Source organism: Fusarium subglutinans, assembly GCF_013396075.1.
Source record: "Fusarium subglutinans strain NRRL 66333 chromosome Unknown NRRL66333_c0000019, whole genome shotgun sequence".
NCBI classification, from domain to species: Eukaryota; Fungi; Ascomycota; class Sordariomycetes; order Hypocreales; family Nectriaceae; genus Fusarium; species Fusarium subglutinans.
Genome location: NW_023502082.1, coordinates 33,167 through 51,124, shown reverse-complemented (window position 1 = coordinate 51,124; position 17,958 = coordinate 33,167). Strand labels below are relative to the sequence as shown.

Below are 17,958 nucleotides of genomic sequence, written 5' to 3'. Positions count from 1 at the left end.
ATTTGCATGGGAGTGATTTGCTTGTATCTCGGTAGAAAAACTGGTCAGGGCGAGGGGTCACGTAATGAAATTCATTGTCATGTTCACGAAAGATAGGTCCAGTTGCTTGGACTTTCTAAAAGCATTTTTCGGAGTATTCTCTGTTCATACATATCACTTGCTCATCCATTACCTGCTGCGTGATACGATACGTAGTTGGCTTGGTGACAACTCTGTTGCTCAACACGTTCATCTCAATCGCTTGTCCGTTTACGATGCATAACAACATCTTCTGGCCCGAGACAGAAGCTGAATGTCTTGGCAATCCCGAAAAGACGATGTTTTCAACTCGTAATCTCTACAACAAACTTGTTTGTTCCCAGCATTTACCCTGCCAGTCCAAGCTAACTAGTTTTCCATATTCTGGATTGCCAAGAGAACATGAGAACATGAGAAGCTGTCTCGTTGTCTCTGTCGCCCTTGATATTCGCTTTCGTGCATCGCCCTGCTGTTCAGCCTCTCCTCATGGCGATGTGCTCAATGTGCTCGATGCCAAGATATTGCAAAAGCAAATCTGGCGTCCGAAAGCCCTACCACGAACCGTGATATCCGTCGCATCTATCTTGGCGAGGACTTTAGAACGGCATAGTTATAGGTCTCGGGTGTTTGTCGCACGCAGCCTCTCCAAATCAGTCTGCAACCGCTAGGAACCAGTCATTTCCGCCACTTCATATTAAATGTCCTCAGAATAATACATATAAGGCTCAAAATATTAACATTTCCGTGTTTTAGCTGATAACAGCTCAGAAGAAAGGGGTAAGCCTCGATATGGTCTGGGATATATAATGTGTCAAGCGGTCTGCTTGCGACTGGGCGCAACACTCCATATTTGCCAGTAGCTGTACCTTATATCAGATCACTTCAACGATATCGCGTCTTCAGATAGCAGCCGATTGTTTCTCGAGCGAATACGATTTTATATCTACCTGTGCCGTCATTAACTCGACATCTTGCCCCGAACCATGCTCAGTTCTCCCTGCATGATGCGCGACGCCCTCCTTCTTCTCAGTAGCATTACTGCCATAGCCACAACATATGCTTCTCCAGTAGCTTCGTCAACGACTTCTATAATTACTCCGCCTCTCACCACATCAATACTTGATCCAGTTGCGCCCCCTGTCATTGCAGCCGTTACGACTCCAGAGGATATACACATGGTCATTCGGGCGGTCCGCAGTTTAGCTTCTGACATGTATTTTACTGCCAGTAATATTGGAGGCCGTGGTGTAGAAGTCGAGATCATCGGGGTATTACAAGTTTTGCCTCATCTAGTTGACCTATACTGACCTCCTGGAAGAATACATACCTACGATGTCGAGATATGATTGAAGGGGTCCAGCAGGCGTTCGACAAGATCGGCGGTCGGCCCCAAACCCCTTTCTCATATGAGAATCAAAAGGGTATTTGTTCCATGTTCGACTTAGTAGGTAACATATCTGCATCATACTCATTGCGAGACATGATAGATGGTTTTGAGCGACCCTTGATCGACTGATACTAACATTCCTCTCCAGTTCGGCATCGACCAATCAAAGCTCCTCACAATGTTGGTGAGAGATCTGGAGAGTATATCAAGGGACGGCTTTATCGACCACTTTGGGGATTGCTTCCAGCGTCTTCAGCCTGCACTGAATATGTTTATTGAAGAACTGACATCTTATGCACCCGATTGTGAATTCGAGATGCTGAGGAGAAAGGACCAGCTTGAGGTTGGGCTGAGTAATGCATTGGGAAGGGTGCTGGGCTATCGGGCGGGACATGCCCCAGACCGCATTCCTTTGGCATTAGACTGAGGTCATCATCTTGGCTCTTTTTTAGCAATTATGACTTATCGACTTGGTCTTGATGGTTGCTGGGCTTCTGTCCGATTTGACGATCATCTCCCTCGGTGATGGACCAAACTCCAGTGCAAGCACTCATGGCTTAATCAGGGTCGGTTGACGTTCATAATGCATGGATTACACCCAGTCACACTTTGTCTTTGATAAGGGAGTGAACCCTAGCCGGGAGCGCACAGATGAGTAAATAATGTAAGGGGGTTGTGTTATATTACAACAAAACGAAACATATAAGACATATGAGAGTCCAGGCTGTAGCTCACGCTGAGCGGTCAAAAGTTACAAAATGTTGAGATGTTTGCCTGTAACAGTGCACAAGAACGCGAGTTTCTGGTCCTTCCAACTTCTCTCTGCTCTTACCTACTCAATCTGCCGTGATTGAAATTGCCAATTTAGAAAACAAACTCAATTATGTGATTGATGAATTACGCGTCCATCGAGTTCAATTTGACAAACTTCGCTACCCTAGAGAAATTTGAAGTCTATCATGGCCCTTCCTCTTCAAGTTTCGTCAAGGGAGGACCGGGGCGCACGTTAGAGGGTCCCCCGAAGCACAGACCATCCGATCCGGGGTGCACACAAGCGAAGCCCACAAAAAGAGAAAGTCAGAACAGAAGAACAGTGTGAAGAGTCAATTCAGGTTGGTGACAGTAGCTCTGAAACGGCAATTGAAGGATTGCGAATCCCTATTGGAGGATAAAGCTTCCAACCTAACTCACTGTGGGGAACATAGCACCTCGTCTTTCTGTATCCATTTCTTACAAGAATTACTTCCTCCCTGCATTGCCCTTTGACCCTAGATGACACAGCGTCAGCCTTCACATGCTTAACAATGCAAGGGAACCTCGATTTGACCACAGCTAGACATTTTGAGATCGAGTTTTTATCGATGTACGTAGCCAAGGGGAAGCAAAAAAAGCAATAACGCAGGGACTCTCATTTAAGTGATAAAAAGATTTACGTATACTAACTAGTAGACTAAGTACTAGGTATACTTTACCAAAGCTTTAGACCAGTTCATTTTAGCACCCCGTCTCGACGTCAGAGGTTTTCTTGCTCCCCAGTGCTGTCGGACACTCGAGTCTTGGCCTTGCGCCAACGGGATGGTCTGGATCGCCCACAGTAAGAATTTTACTGGCAACACGGCCATCATACCTGGCGCAAGCCATAACCCCTCTCCCCTCGACTGGTGCAATTCCTTGCCAGTCTCTGGCCTTCTCTACAACGCCCGTGCCATGCTGGGTTGGCCGCCCGTGTCAGCAATCGCTGGAGGGTGAGAGAAAAAGAGAAAAACCATCACAATTCTATTCTAGAGTTATATAATTCTATTATAATATTGGATAAAATCTGCAAAGACTCATCATAAGTCGTAAAATACAATAAAAGCTTAGAATAGAAAATTACGATATTTAGGATGAATTAAGATAAAGTCATCATAATGTATACGATTCCTGCATACGTTCCTTTTCTTACCTCCGAGGGGAACAATTCCAGGGCAGGGCAAAGAAGGGGTCACTCGTAAAACCCGGGCTCCTACCCCAACCTTTTCTCCGTGTTCCATCCAACCTGCTCTATTATTCCACCTAGAATCGCATTTTTATCAATATCTTTTTATCAATAACGTTGCGTGGTGTTGTGATTTAAATCGTGAGGTCTGCTTCGATTTTGATCCCCTCCTGCGCGCTCCCCTCCGAGTCGGCTCCGTACCTACCTACCTACCTACCTACCTACGAACGAACGAACGGACGAATCTGTGGTGTGACGTGACTACCCAACCAAGATATCGAATCTTTCATCCCTTCCATCCATTCTATGGCTTTTGCCGATTTACATCCGCCGCACTAAGCCTCTCATCCTCTCTAATGGGTTCCATGTGATCAATCACATCGTAATCCTTATCGAACATGCTGCGACGACCTCCGGGCGAGGGGCGTCGGGCCCTACAGCAACAGAGACTCTTCATCGCCTTTGCTATCATCCTTCTGCCATGGCTACAGCTTGTTGATGCTCAGCAGCAGCATCGACCAGTTGAACCAGGTCTACCACAACTGCAGCGCCCCGGCGGCCGCAGTCAGCAGCTAGCCGATGATGCCGTCCATCAATGGGCCGCGACCCCCGTTGACGTGACCAAGTCGGCTCGAGAGACTGTTAAGAATGTAAGGCAGGCTTCCGTTGCCAACCAACGACAACCAAAGCAGCAGAAGAATGAACCTGTCCGCAAGAACCGGAAAAGAGAATATGAAAACGAAAACGAACATATAATTATCCCTGACGATGCGAGCGCCCTCGCAACTTTGGCTCCGGCTCAGTCCGTAGGAGCACCAAACCCTTCACGACGGTCCAGCAGAATTCCTGCTTCTGGGCTTGCCTCGCCGCAGATTGCGCGGAGTCTGAAGGATTGGGAAGTGGAAGACTTTGTGCTTCTGGCGACCGTCGATGGAGACCTATACGCCAACGACCGAAGAACCGGAAAGGAACGTTGGCATCTCGAAGTCGACCACCCTATGGTAGAGACCAAACACCACCGTTCAGAGAGGTCTATCCTCGATGAAAATTATCACCAAGTCGACCATTATGTTTGGGCTGTTGAGCCTAACCGCGACGGTGGAATATACCTCTGGGCGCCCGATTCTAATCGTGGATTTGTCAAGACTGGCTTCACCATGAAGAAGCTTGTCGAAGAGCTGGCCCCTTACGCCGACGAGAGCTCCCCCGTCGTCTATACTGGCGACAAGAAGACCACTATGATTACTCTTGATGCAGCCACCGGGAGAGTTCTGAAATGGTTCGGTGCTTCAGGATCTCATGTTAATGAAGCCGAAAGCTGCGCACGCCCCGACACGTTGTACGACGAGAACAGCCAGGAGTGTAGCTCTACTGGAACAATCACTTTGGGCAGGACCGAATATACTGTTGATATCCAGCGACGTGATGATGGTCTTCCTATCGCTACCCTCAGGTACTCTGAGTGGAGCCCCAATAACTACGACAGCGACCTATTCCAACAGCACCAGTCTTCATTGGATAAGAAGTACATCACAAGCCAACACGATGGCAAGGTCTACGCGTTTGACTACGCAAGGTCTGAAAAAGCAGAGCCGCTTTTCAGCGAACACTTCGCAGCACCTGTAGCTCGAGTCTTTGATGTATGCCGACCAGGAGATGCTACATCAGACAGCAACCCCGATCTTGTGGTCCTCCCTCAACCGCCAATGCCCCCACAAGATGAGACCCACGCCCGTATGCGCAGCAACAGTATCTTTCTCAATCAGACTCGGTCTGGGGATTGGTATGTCATGTCTGGACGATCGTACCCTCTTATCATCCATGCCCCCATCGCTCAACTATCCCGCCCCGATTGGTGGGACATTGCTCCCTCTTGGGACACCATCAACCAGACCAAACTCTCGAAGGTCTTGGTAGGCACACATTTCCTCGATACTGTCAACAACAGAGGTGGCACACACACGCCAAGTTTGCCTGCTGGTGCAATCGAAGGCCCAGAAGTGTATGACGTATACGATGACCGGGATGATTTTGAGAATAATGACTCGAAAACCACGGACCTAACATTTTCAGATGAGCCTACCTTGTTTACCAACGTCAAAAAGGTGCCTCTAATTGCTGCCCAAAGCGTTAGGGATTTCATCACCAACCCCGTGGTCATCATCATATTCGTTTCATTGCTCTATTTCAACAACAAGAATATCCGTCGTCACCTCCAGCGAGGGAAGAGACGCGGTTTTTGGAACGAATTGCAAAATATACTGGGTTTTGTTGAGGCCCCTGTCTACACGGAGCAGCCGGAGGAGGTTGATAGCAGCGACACTGACGGCAACGTTGACTACTTGGCCGGCCCAGTCGGCGAGGAACCAAAGCCTGCAGCACCTAGAGAAAGTCTGGAGGAGAAGGTCAAGGAATCCGTGGTCCCCGCCCCTGAATCATCCAAATTGGAGCCCGGAACTCTACCCCAAACGCCTATCAAAGAGGTAGAGCTCAGCGATAGGGAAGCGACCCCGAAGCCCAAGAGGAAGACTCCCGGCAAGAGGTCAGTAGATACTCCCGATACTCCTCAACCTCAACCTCAAACCAAGGCTACGGCCACAAATGAAAGTCAGGATGGCGGAGCCCCTGAAAAGAAGAAGAAGGCTCACAGAGGCAGACGTGGGGGTGTCAAACATCGCAAGGGTCGTGCTCAGGAAACCTCCCTATCTCGAGGTGATGATCCGGCCACGGCCACTGTCGAGGATGCGGTCAACAACGCAAAGAAGCTGGGCGAAAGGCCTAGCCTCGAGCCGGACGTAATGACCGTACATGACGACATGCAGTCTGTGACAGGCTCAACGATTCGTATGGGAAACATTGAGGTGAACACAGATGAGCAATTGGGCACAGGAAGCAATGGCACTCTAGTCTTTGCCGGCAAATTCGATGGAAGAGCGGTCGCCGTCAAGCGCATGTTGATTCAATTTTATGACATCGCGTCCCAAGAGACAAGGCTGTTGAGAGAGAGTGATGATCACCCGAATGGTAAGCTATTATACCATTGAAGAACAAACACTCTAACACTTCCAGTTATTCGATACTACTCCCAACAGATCCGCGATGGATTTCTCTACATTGCCCTGGAGCGTTGCGCCGCTTCATTAGCAGACGTGGTCGAAAAGCCCAACTATTTCCGGGACCTTGCCAACGCCGGCCGACACGATTTGCCAAACATTCTTTACCAAATCACAAACGGCATCAGCCACCTGCACGAACTCCGAATCGTTCATCGTGACCTCAAGCCACAGAATATTTTGGTCAATATGGGCAAGGATGGCAAGCCTAGAATGCTAGTCTCTGATTTCGGACTGTGCAAGAAGCTGGAGGGCGGTCAATCATCCTTCGGTGCCACTACGGGTCGTGCCGCTGGAACATCAGGCTGGCGTGCTCCTGAGCTTCTGCTCGACGACGATGCTCGAGAAGGTGCCATGATGGAGGCTAGCACCCAAAGCGGCTCCGGCTCAGTTTTGGTTGACGACAACATGATACCCCGGCGTGCTACTCGTGCGATTGACATTTTCTCGCTTGGACTGGTCTTCTTCTATGTCTTGACAAACGGATCGCATCCCTTTGATTGTGGCGATCGCTATATGCGAGAAGTCAATATTCGAAAAGGACAGTATAACCTGGACCTTCTCGACTCTCTCGGCGACTTCGCCTACGAGGCCAAGGACCTTATTGCCTCAATGCTTGAAGCAGACCCGAAGAACCGTCCCAATGCCAAGGAAATCATGGCCCATCCCTTCTTCTGGTCCGCAAAGAAGAGGCTCGCATTCCTTTGCGACGTCTCGGACCACTTTGAAAAGGAGCCAAGGGACCCTCCCTCACCCGCCCTGGCCGAGCTTGAAAGGCACATGGGTGATGTCACTCATGACTTCTTGAAGGTCTTACCACGTGACTTCGTTGACTCTCTCGGCAAGCAACGCAAATATACTGGCAACCGACTTCTTGACCTGCTTCGGGCCCTACGGAACAAGAAAAATCATTATGAGGACATGCCTGAGGCACTCAAAAAAACCGTGGGCCCCCTGCCCGACGGTTATCTTGCGTTTTGGACCGTTAGATTCCCTATGTTATTGCTGACTTGTTGGAATGTTGTCTGGAGCGTGCGTTGGGACGGATCGGACAGATTCCGCGAGTATTATGAGCCCGCAGCCTTGTAGGCAGGCTTTCGATCTAGTAAACTTGAGACCTTTATCCTAAGGGATGAAAAGATTTAGGCAATTTAGTCCAAGTTTAGGGGAGGTTTTACTGAGTTTATTTGACATCTTCTAAGGTCTCCCGTTTTCTTGGTCCCTGAGGCTGCCTTTCCAGTTGCGCCGAGACGATGGCAAAGCATACTAAAGCTGCATCCGAGACGACAGGGAGGATCTGCCTACTAGCAGCAGAAAGAATGGTGACACCGACGTCGCTAACGCAACTCTTTACCAACGAGATGGCCTGATCATAGATTCCTCAGAACATGATTATGTATTCATAGTACTCCTAAGCTTGTGATATGTGGTAGTAGAGACTCTGTGATTGCACATTTAGGGAAACGACCTGGCAGAATTGTGTACATTGCTACGCCTAACTTCGTTCGCTACCTCAAGAGCCAAGAGCCAATCACCCCAATCGCTATGCCACATCATATTCCCAGTTCGTGCCCGACATACTCGGGATACTAACACCAACCAAATGGTACAAAATGACCTGCCAATATTTACACATCGACTCTGTCGAAAATGGTTTTAACCCCATTGCACAAGAACCTTCTTGCCCTTCTTCCCACCCTTTTTCTTCCCACCAGCCTCGTCATCCTCGGCGGGCTCTTCACCAGCTGGTGTATTTGAGCCGCTGCCACCCCATTGGAAACCCGTTTCTCGACTTCCATAGTCGCGGCGTACAGCCCGACCGTTTCCATAGCCAAAGATTGTAGTTGTAGGCTTTGGCGCTGTAGGAAGAGCAGGGAAAGCATCCTCGCCAGTAGGACGGGGAGCAGGACGAGGGCGGTTGAGAGTTGTGGATTGTGAAGGTGTGGGCGTCGTCCAGTTAGAGCGAGAGGCAGAGGATGAGGAGTTGCCGGCTGAGGGAAGAGATGGGAATGCGTTGGAGGACGATGGGGGAGCACTGACAGCAGGACGAGCTGCCCACGATGAAGCCCCACCAGAGGATACAGGTGCAGGGCCGCCGAGTCTTGTGCTGTTCTTGAGCTTCAAGACACGGTTCGAGTACTTTTGTGTCGCCTTTGCATTAGGAACTGCTGGGTTGGCAGATGCTGCATTGGCCCAACCACTTGAACTCGAAGTTGCGCCTTGCATACCACTGAGACCGGGTAAGCTAGGATAATCTTCATTGATGGCACGCCAGTCCTGCCAAGCTTTGCGGAGGGCATCGGCCTTATTCTTGTCCTCATACAGATCCGCAACCTCTCGCACCATCGTACCAAGGGCGTTTGAGGAAGTATCGGCGAAGAGAGTGAAGAAAGCATCGATGAGTTGAGGTGCTGTAAGTCCGCCTTGGCGATATGAAGAGATGTGGTTTCGGAATGTTGCCATGCGCTGCGCATCGTTGCCGAGGAGGTTTGATGCTCGTTCAACTACAGCACCGTGGCGTACAAGTCGGGCACGCTCCTCGGGGCTGAGATTGGCAGGATCCGGGACAGTAGCAGATTCGATGGGATTAGCAAGGTTTGTCTGACTAGCACGGGGAGTGTTTGATGAGCTGCCACCACGAGATTGTGATGAGGCTTGAGCAGGTGTGGGCGAAGCCGCAGAGAGTGAACCACCAAATGTGCGATTGGACACAGATTGCGCAGAATGGATGGCCATTTGCCGCTGAAAGGCAATTTCATCTCGCCGTAATGGCTGGGCGGAGCTCGCAGGAACCGGTTCCATATTAGGGTCGCGGCCTCTGTTTCCTCCTCTTCGCCCATCTCTGCCTCCCCGTCGTCCTTCTTCTCTTCCGCTACCGCCCCCACCTCTCTCTTGCTGGTATGGTGTCCGAATGTCGAATCCTGAGATGTTGACTACTCGCGCGTCTCTGCCTGTTGCTTTGCCACCATGATCACTCAATTGGTGAGCCTGCAAGTCCAGCTCCGACTCGAAGACCACAAATTTCTTTTCCAAACATTCTCGATCGCTGCAGAGGTAATGGTCCTTCTTGAAATGCTCTTCGAGAGCATTGTAGTCGAGGTAGTAGTGGGGATGTCGCGAGTCTCGCCTATCACAGATGAAGCAGCGCTCATGCTTCATCCGGCAATGCTCGTACAACTTGTCGTCGTCGTAAAACCGCTCTCCACAGAACCCACATAGGGGGTGGCCCTTGAAGCCTGTTTGGTCTGCCGCGCCGGGCTTGTCGTCTCCATGACGCATGTGCTTCTCCAGTTCCTTATCCGCAAATAGCTCATGTTCATGTGTGAATACCCTCTTGTTACGAGTGCATAGATCGCACATGCGCTTGCGGTGAGCGGACTTGACATGGCGGTGCAAGTCAGGCCAGCCGAGGCCAGCGAAATCGCATGATGCGTCGGGGCAGTTATATCGGAGGAGGAGAACGGTATCGCCCACAATATCCTCTTTTGTGTACTTGATTCCGATGTTGCTGTCGGTGGTTGTGATGTCCTTTTCTGAGTAATCCTCGAAACGTTTCTCGGGGTCGTCGGTAAAGATGACATAGGGAGCCGGGGTCTAGAACACTATTAGCGATAAAGCCCTTAGGGGTACAGAGAAGAGAAACATACACGACAGTGAGCGCAGTCCTTTGTCTTATAAAGGGCTCTCATGCGTAGGCCGCAAATATGGCATGTCGTATGGTTGCAAGGCGCAATAGAGTGGTGAGCGACTGGGTTTGCGCAGATGAAGCACACCTCGCCGTCATCGTCGTCGGCAGCTTCAGCTGCTTTGCCTGCAGCCATGGCATGGGCTCTGGAAGCTGCAGCTGCAACATCCTGAGCCGCCGGGTCTGCAGGGACGTTGGGCACGTTGGAGTTGTTACCACCACGGCCACGCCGTTGGCCGCCTCGTCGGTTCTGATTCCCCTTTCCTCGGCCTCGTCCTCTGTTGCGCTGACCGTCGCCTTGTGGTTGGGATTCGGAAGCTGTCGGTCCAGTATTGCTGCCTCCTTCCGTCGAAGCCATTCTGTGCTGTCCCGAGCTTCCAGGAGCTGAAATGCTTGCGAATTCGGATAACGTAGAAGGCAAGGGGGTTAGAGCTATAATTATGTCGCTCGGTAGAGGGGTAGTCGCTTTATCGAAACAGAAAGCTGCCTAGTGCACGAGGAAAACTACAGGTAAATGGAAAATATGAGCGACCTTTTGGTGAAGCTGTACTGGTGCGCTATTGTACGAATGCAAAATGGTTGTAGTTTCAAGGGAAGTCGCGAAAACGAGAGATGATGATGTCGACCAGATTTTATTTGGGTTTCTACCTCTGAAATGGCGGGGCAGAACAGTGACGGAACTGCCCTGCTGTGGCACAAAGCCACTTCCATCCGCATCTGTGGCTGAGTAATCTCACCCAAGACTCACAAGCATGGGGCGATGCTCAAATTGGGCCCTTTGATTGGCTCTGAAACCGTTATTCAATACTGGGAGTCACCGGCCAGAACGATCCCAGCCTAGAGTGACAAAGACTCGCATTGGCATCTATTGACTCATGACGGCTCATTGAAGCTGGACCTATCGACAATGGCTTAAAACTCCTTTGAATGAACAGGGTTTACTTCATTTCACCTCCCGTCGGTCATTAATTAGAGTCTAACGGCCGCAAGTCACGACATGCCTCACATTTACAATAACAGCAAGCCTGTGGTACCAACTGGGCGCAAGGGATCATGTTTAATAGATTGGTATAGGTCGTTGAGGATTAAAACAGCATAAAACAGGTCGAACTATAATCCATCGCATCATAAGTATCGAATCGTAGCATGGCAGATGATTTAAAGCTAAGATATTATAAACGGAAGAAATTACATCACAAACCATAGCATTTTATAGAAATGCTATCAAACTTGATAGTAGGGCTTGACCTGCTCTTCAGACCAGTTCCAGAAGAACTCTGCCATACCTGTTCCACCTTCAGATTCGGGCAAAGCACCCTTCTCAAGATCTGGGCGGATAGGCATGAATCGACCCCATGGAACCACTTGAAAGTTGTCAGTAACTGCCTGAGCTCAGTTCGAGTAAGGCAAAGGAAATCTTACCCCAAATACCAGATTTATCGATTGTGATGTCTTCAGAAAAGGCAGCAAATAGCTCCGTGTACGCACCATATATAGGAGCATAGGTGGTAATGGTTCTGGGATAGTACAAATACCAGGGTGAGGTGCGATCAAGTTCGCTTGACAGATTGCCAGGGTTTAGAGACTGGGTTCAATGTTAGTTTATGGATCGCTTAGCTGTCATGAAGAACGTACCACGCTGACGATGTCATCATCTTTGAACCTCCTAGCGAACTCTGTGTTGTGATAGAAGTTGCCGGCCTTGCTTGATCCGTACTTGAACATCAGGTTTCGTGGCTCATGGTAATCGAGGTTATCACGCTCGAATCCATTCTTTGGTGAGAGAACATCCGCAGCTGAACTAGACACCCAGATCACGCGAACGGAATTCTTAGGCGCCGACTTCGCCGTCTTTTGAAGAAGAGGAGTGAGGTACTTGGTGAACAAGAAATGACCAAGGCAATTAACTCCAAGCTGGAGCTCATATCCCTGCACAGTCTTAGATCCCTCTGGTGGTGTCATAACTCCGGCATTGTTGAACAGAATGTCGAGTCTGCTCTCAGCTTCGAGGAACGACTTGGCTGAAGCCCCAATTGTTGTTAGATCTGCAAGGTCGAGCTTGAGAAACTTGAGGATGCCCTTTGACTCAGGGTGCTGCTTCTTGATACCCTCAATAGCAGCTTCACCCTTCTCAGTACTACGGGCAGCGACCCAGACTGTAGCATTCTTGCTGTAGAGAACCTGGGCAATCTCGCGACCGACTCCAGTGTTTGCACCGGTGACAATGATCACCTTTCCTGTGAGATCGGGAACATTTGCCTCAGTGAATTTGGGCTTGGGGGGGAATGCCTGGCTAAGGGCATCCAAAGGTCTCGCAGGCAGCGGCATAATGAAGGATTATAAAGAAGTCGTCAATAGCTTAGAGAGCAGCGAGTTGGATGGTAGAATCAATGACACAAAGATAACAACTTCCATGACCTCACAAATCACGGGGTAGCAACCGGCAACGCGGGGCAATCGACTACCCGAAGACCGGAGCTTGAGTTTAATTCCGTGCTATAAAGAGAAGATTGCATAATTCGAAGCTCTCGAAAGGCAGACATGAGATACATATGTGACACATGAACAGCAGAGAAGCTGTATTCTGACTTACAAACATCAAGGTGTCACAGGAACGTGGGAATAAACCATTTATGCAAGTGCTTATGCTGTTCAGGGCCACTTAGACTAGGTGCAGCACAGATTGGGTGGGAAGTACATATCACAGGGAAGACAATCCACTTTCAATCAGGACGTGATAATCAACGGTTCTTTTTTTAAGAGGTGCACGCTGGAAGGTAGGTAGGTAGGTAGGTAAATTATCATCAAATACTTTAGTTATAGAGCGATCCCACCTTCACGTAGACCGAGTCTTGCAAATAGTACTCCCATTGTAGGGTAGTCTTTATCCCCACCATAATAATGCTCCTGAATCACCGCCCAGGCGGTACAAAAGCGTCAATCTTGAGCCTTTCGGAATTCTTTGGGATTCATTATATAGCACCTAGCCCAATTGTCAATAGGTAGACAAGAAACACTTTACCGGTACGCCGCCGCGCGCCCAAACGCTTTCATCGAAACTTTCGCAGAAGGACTCTGCATTCCGCACATGTAGTCGCCCTGCTGTTTATTCCTCCCCAACCGGGTAGAGATGGCTACCGATATCTTTATTCATCCGAAACATGTCAACCCTTGCCTGTTTGAAGACTGCTTGCATCTTCTCATCGCAAATGATTTGACGTTTGTCGTTCGGGTCTTGAAGGTCATTTGCTTTAATGTGTTCCCAGAGCTTTTTGACAACTTGAGGTCGCGAGAGCTACAATTGTGTTAGCATTGGCTGTGCCAAAGTATGCTGCATGTATCCATCCAAATGGCAAGACTAGTTGCAAGAGATAGACCAGATAGTCCGAACCAGGATAGACGCGTCCAGCCTCTTCAGACAATAATCCGATCCCGCAAAGACATGGGCTGGACAGACAAGGCCATGATCCAACCTCGCAAGAGATCTAGGATAAAGCCCTACGTAGGATATAGAGAAGTGGTTCACATACCTGCGTCTCGCCAACAAGCTCAGAGAGGGTTTCGCTCAAGTTAAAAGGTTTCTGGAAACCACCTCCAGCCTTTCTCTTCTTACCAACCTCACCATCGGCTGGTTCGAGGTCGCTATCATCGTCGGCTTTGACCTTCTTCGCACTCTTCTTGCGTGGCGCCGCCTTCTTCTTGGTAGGTTTTGCCTTGTCACCCCCTCGAGTCTTGCGCCCTCTGGCCAAGCTGTTTTCCTGCGCCTGTAGTTGCGCGGCCAACTTGGCGTCCGCATCTTCAGCCGATGACGAGCGCTTAACCTTCTTTCGTGAAGGTTCCGGGGTGGCGGATTGCTCGGTCTCGCCTACATCGGACGTACCGTTGGCCGCATAGTCAACAGTGGAGGGGGGTTCGATTCCGTTGTTGGCCCCGGATGCGGCGTCGAACCGAGCTTCGATAAGTCGTTTGATGGCGTTCTAGCAAGTCAGCAGGGGAAAATATTGGGCAATGCCAAATGGAACGGCGAGGCAATGCTTTTGTTGTTTGTCGGCATACCTTCTGCTCGCTCAGATCCTGGCCGCCGAGCTTGTTCTCTAACCCCTGCCGGATCTTCTTTCGTGAGATGGTCTCGAGGTCGGACGTCTCAAGGATGTCGTCAATGATAGCGGTATAGCGCTCGAGCTCTTCGGTAGTCACTATCGGTATATGGTGTTATTCAAGGTTTGGAGTCGCGATGAAGGGGGTCTGTGCCAAGGGGTGGCAGGGGAACTTACAAGGGACGCTCATGATGATGATGATGTTGTTCGCAGCACGACCGCTCAGTTGTGTAGAGTTGTACAGGAAAAGGTCGGCAGGAAAGGCGGCTCGGTTGCAGCTACAAGACGAGAGAGGGTCCCAAAAGGCGGGGGGTTATGCGCATACAAACAACGACACCTGCAGCCGTCCGTCTGTGAAGAAGGATGATGGAATGCGATCGCGGCAATGGTGAAGAATGCGCCCTGGGTCGCCTGTATCAAAGCATGTCCCAAATTGATTGCGCGTGCGTGCTCCCGGTGATGTGACGATTGTTTTCTTGAGCCAACGCGGTCAAATATGCGTGATGGTTGGTCGCCTAGGTCCCGCGGTCGGTCGATTGCAGTGGACAAACCGCGGCATGAAACGATGGACAGTGAAGTAAATCGAATAGCCAGGATTGATGTGGCCTACAAAGAAGTGAATGGGAAATAAAGTGTTTCTAGAAAAAAAAGCGATATTTGGATAGGTCTAATGAAGCTATCGCGGGCTTACGTCAATTTGTTGTGTATGGATGAAGTTAATGTTCACCCGCAACCTTGGAAGTCATGGAAAGCAAGCAAGCCACCGATCTCAGTCCGATGAGGCTTCTGAGGCTCTCGTTGCCGTGGCTGGTGACCAGGGGTTTAGCCAATGAACCTTGCGTAGCGCTAAGTCACCAACCCAAAGGGGTAAGGTGTAAGACCTGAGACGGGAGGAAGCGTGCTTCATCCACATTGACCCTTCCTATTATGATTTTTCATCGAGGTCACGTGGGGTATGCCTTTTATCTTTGGTGTTGTTTTCCCAGTTCTCTGGGTCCATTGCCTCGCTTCATGACTGGCTGTGTCTGAGCATGATGAGTTACCCAGGCCTCAAAGCTGATCTGCTTGTTCTGATCAAAGGTCTTTCACAATACTGGCAACGATGGTAACTGAAGCATTTCGGAAGTCCAAGGCACTATCTAATATGATGGCGATATCAATCGTCAACTCCAACCTGTCCAAGAGATGAAACTAGTCCTGAATCCAAATCTTTCAACAAGTCACCCCAGAGCAGCCCACCTGGTGTGTCGACAGCCCACATGTCCTCATTAAGTGTCGCATAAAAACCTGCATCGTATAAAGCTTCCTCGCCAACACTCATAATCTGATAGCTACTCGGCTCCACCACAGTATCCAACGTGTCTGGGCTTTTCTGGTTACTGGCTGGAGTTGTCGCGGGTGTAGCGAGACCAAGCCTTGCCCTAAATGCTTCCACCAGTTCTAGAGATTTGATCCTGAGACTGTTGGTCAATTGCACACCTACTTTGGATCCAAATATCTCAAAAACCCTCGCAGCTAGTGTCAACGTCTTCCGCGCTGTGGGGGACATTGGGCAAATGGGATATCCGCAAGAGAAGCCAGCTAAAGCAAATGTGGCGGTACGCTGCCAATCAAACACTTGAAAGCAGCCAGCAAGAATACCGGAATCCCTGCTGATCTGGTTTAGCATATTTGTTACCATGATCCCAGAGTTCACACAAGTAATGCAGTGGTTATCACTATCGAAAGTGCCCAGTGCTGGCGTTGGTAGAAATGAGTTGAATGTTCGAGTGAGCATAATGACCAAGGAATGGTAGTCGAATTCCAGCACTAGCCGTTGTCTCTGAAGCCAAAGGGGATCGCCCTGGCTGAGATCCAGTGGCGAGCGATCAACCGAGAAGGGTACACCTTGCACCCGTGGTGTTTTGAGACTACTTGGTAGTTTCTCAACCCAGGTCTTGAGTCGCTTGAGCTGCTCATAGAGATACTTTGCGCACTTCTCTCGTGATGAAGGGTGCTGATAAAAGTCGGGTTGATCAATCTCCGAAAGAACATCCTCCATAACCCTCGCAAATTCAGTATGAATCTCACGAACGATCTGAAAGAGGGCTTGTCTCTCATGCTGAAAGCGAAGCCAGTTGATGTCTAAAGACTGCGAAAGGGTGAAATTTGGACCGGCAAGTTCAGCGATGGTATCAGATTCTGGGTGTTCGCGCTCATACAAACGCGGCTCTGGAATTGCGAAGGGGCGGCCCAAATGCAGAGAAACCTGCGTGTCTAAGGTGATAAGGCACTTCCATAACCGCGAGCCTGTGTTTGTGCCACTTGAAACTTCGCTATCTTGGGTCTCATTGCCGGCATCGAATTGGAGGCCAAGTGATTCTGCTGCAGCTACGGCAGATCGAATCATCATATAGGCCGAGTTGTCTTTATTCAAAGCCAACATATATAAGGCGCTCAGAAAATAGCCATTGCGCCGAATGTAAATACGGATAATCCAAATGTTGAACTAGCGCTTGTTGAGCCTGCAGGTAGAAATCGAAACCAGGCTGATCAGGCACAACAACATTGTCACAGGTTGTGTAGGAGGAGCCAAACTGTACGCATAAGGCGATCACAATGTCTACCAGAGGACATGGCTGTCTTGTTGTGTTATCAATCCAGAGTGAGTCGTAAAGTTGTCGAAAAGCAGACTCCTCGATCACTGGATAAATCGCATGATAGCCCTGCCAGTAAAGGTCGAGGAGAGCGTCTTGCTGTTCACGCTGTAGTCGGTCGCAGCTGAGCGGAGATGAAGTAGCTGGTAGTTTTGGACATGACAGGACCTTTGTATCAAAGCTCGATTTTGTGAAAGTTGATACTCGATGAGTAAAGTAAGCCAGCGAGGATGGGCCGTACTGAATACCATTCACTCGAATTCCTTTCCACCTTAATGGGCGTTTAAACACAGCATCACCGTTTTGGGGCAAAGGAGATGGGCTAAGTAGCTTATTTTCAAGCTGCTGCACCTGACTTCTCAGCCGTTGAACCTCTCTATCTCCTTGTTAGCTTGCCCCCTTCGATATATTCAGGTTCGACTAACCTTGTGGCCGCGGCAACACTTTTGAAATCATCGCGGCCTGAGTTTACACATTCTCTATTGGCTTGTTTGCAGTTCCGACAAGGTCGGGTAGAATCGCATTTCACTCGTGTCAAGCGACACCAGTCACAGGCGCGTGAGACCTGAGCCCTCTTGGGGCGGGGTTGTGAAGTTGGTGGAGAAGGAGGTTTCCCGCTTGACAGGGAGTTTGAAGTTGTTATGTCAAAAGTGGTGAACATTGAGATACTGAGAGTAATCGATATGTTTTAGTCTGAGAATGCGATGGGCGGTTGTATGTTGGATTCTGACAGTCTGCATACCGAATTCCTGGGCAGGGCTGAGCATGGATGAGTCAGGAAAATGGATGTTAGTGCACCTTATGAACATTTGTAATCAGCGGAAACCCAACCAAGCACAGCAAGACATGAGGCTATGGTACTGATAGCTCGAACATGCCATGTTACGGACTATGCCATTGTGCAATATTATATCCCTAATTATGATTGGAAGGGGTTCTGGAGCCGTTGAACGTGCGAAAAAGATGCCAAACATGTACATAGTTGCCTTAACAAGCCTAGCATACAGAGGCAAACAAACAGGTAATGATATGTTTACAATTCAC

The 17,958-nt window shown here is 49.5% G+C and overlaps 6 protein-coding genes across 6 annotated transcripts; 2 read left to right on the top strand and 4 right to left on the bottom strand.

Moving 5' to 3' along the window:
• Positions 1-1,001: 1,001 nt before the first annotated feature.
• On the top strand, positions 1,002-1,832 carry FSUBG_2208 (transforming acidic coiled-coil containing protein; the record flags this gene model as incomplete). Its single annotated transcript, XM_036679958.1, has 3 exons — positions 1,002-1,286; positions 1,337-1,462; positions 1,554-1,832. The coding sequence occupies 3 exons, from the start codon at positions 1,002-1,004 to the stop codon at positions 1,830-1,832; spliced, it is 690 nt and encodes a 229-aa protein (XP_036542130.1).
• A 1,949-nt stretch (positions 1,833-3,781) lies between these two features.
• FSUBG_2207 (IRE kinase) lies at positions 3,782-7,585 on the top strand (the record flags this gene model as incomplete). The annotated part of the gene is made up of 2 exons (XM_036679957.1): positions 3,782-6,407; positions 6,453-7,585. 2 exons carry the CDS (start codon positions 3,782-3,784, stop codon positions 7,583-7,585), a joined length of 3,759 nt encoding a protein of 1,252 aa, XP_036542129.1.
• Positions 7,586-8,152: 567 nt separating this feature from the next.
• FSUBG_2206 (e3 ubiquitin ligase) lies at positions 8,153-10,539 on the bottom strand (the record flags this gene model as incomplete). Its single annotated transcript, XM_036679956.1, has 2 exons — positions 8,153-10,090; positions 10,144-10,539. 2 exons carry the CDS (start codon positions 10,537-10,539, stop codon positions 8,153-8,155), a joined length of 2,334 nt encoding a protein of 777 aa, XP_036542128.1.
• An 866-nt stretch (positions 10,540-11,405) lies between these two features.
• FSUBG_2205 (Oxidoreductase short-chain dehydrogenase) lies at positions 11,406-12,509 on the bottom strand (the record flags this gene model as incomplete). Its single annotated transcript, XM_036679955.1, has 3 exons — positions 11,406-11,545; positions 11,604-11,766; positions 11,817-12,509. 3 exons carry the CDS (start codon positions 12,507-12,509, stop codon positions 11,406-11,408), a joined length of 996 nt encoding a protein of 331 aa, XP_036542127.1.
• Positions 12,510-13,287: 778 nt separating this feature from the next.
• FSUBG_2204 (UAF30-subunit of RNA polymerase I transcription factor) lies at positions 13,288-14,468 on the bottom strand (the record flags this gene model as incomplete). The annotated part of the gene is made up of 4 exons (XM_036679954.1): positions 13,288-13,476; positions 13,712-14,158; positions 14,238-14,377; positions 14,456-14,468. 4 exons carry the CDS (start codon positions 14,466-14,468, stop codon positions 13,288-13,290), a joined length of 789 nt encoding a protein of 262 aa, XP_036542126.1.
• Positions 14,469-15,434: 966 nt separating this feature from the next.
• On the bottom strand, positions 15,435-16,667 carry FSUBG_2203 (transcription factor; the record flags this gene model as incomplete). Its single annotated transcript, XM_036679953.1, has 1 exon — positions 15,435-16,667. The coding sequence occupies one exon, from the start codon at positions 16,665-16,667 to the stop codon at positions 15,435-15,437; it is 1,233 nt and encodes a 410-aa protein (XP_036542125.1).
• Between the last annotated feature and the right edge of the window lie 1,291 nt (positions 16,668-17,958).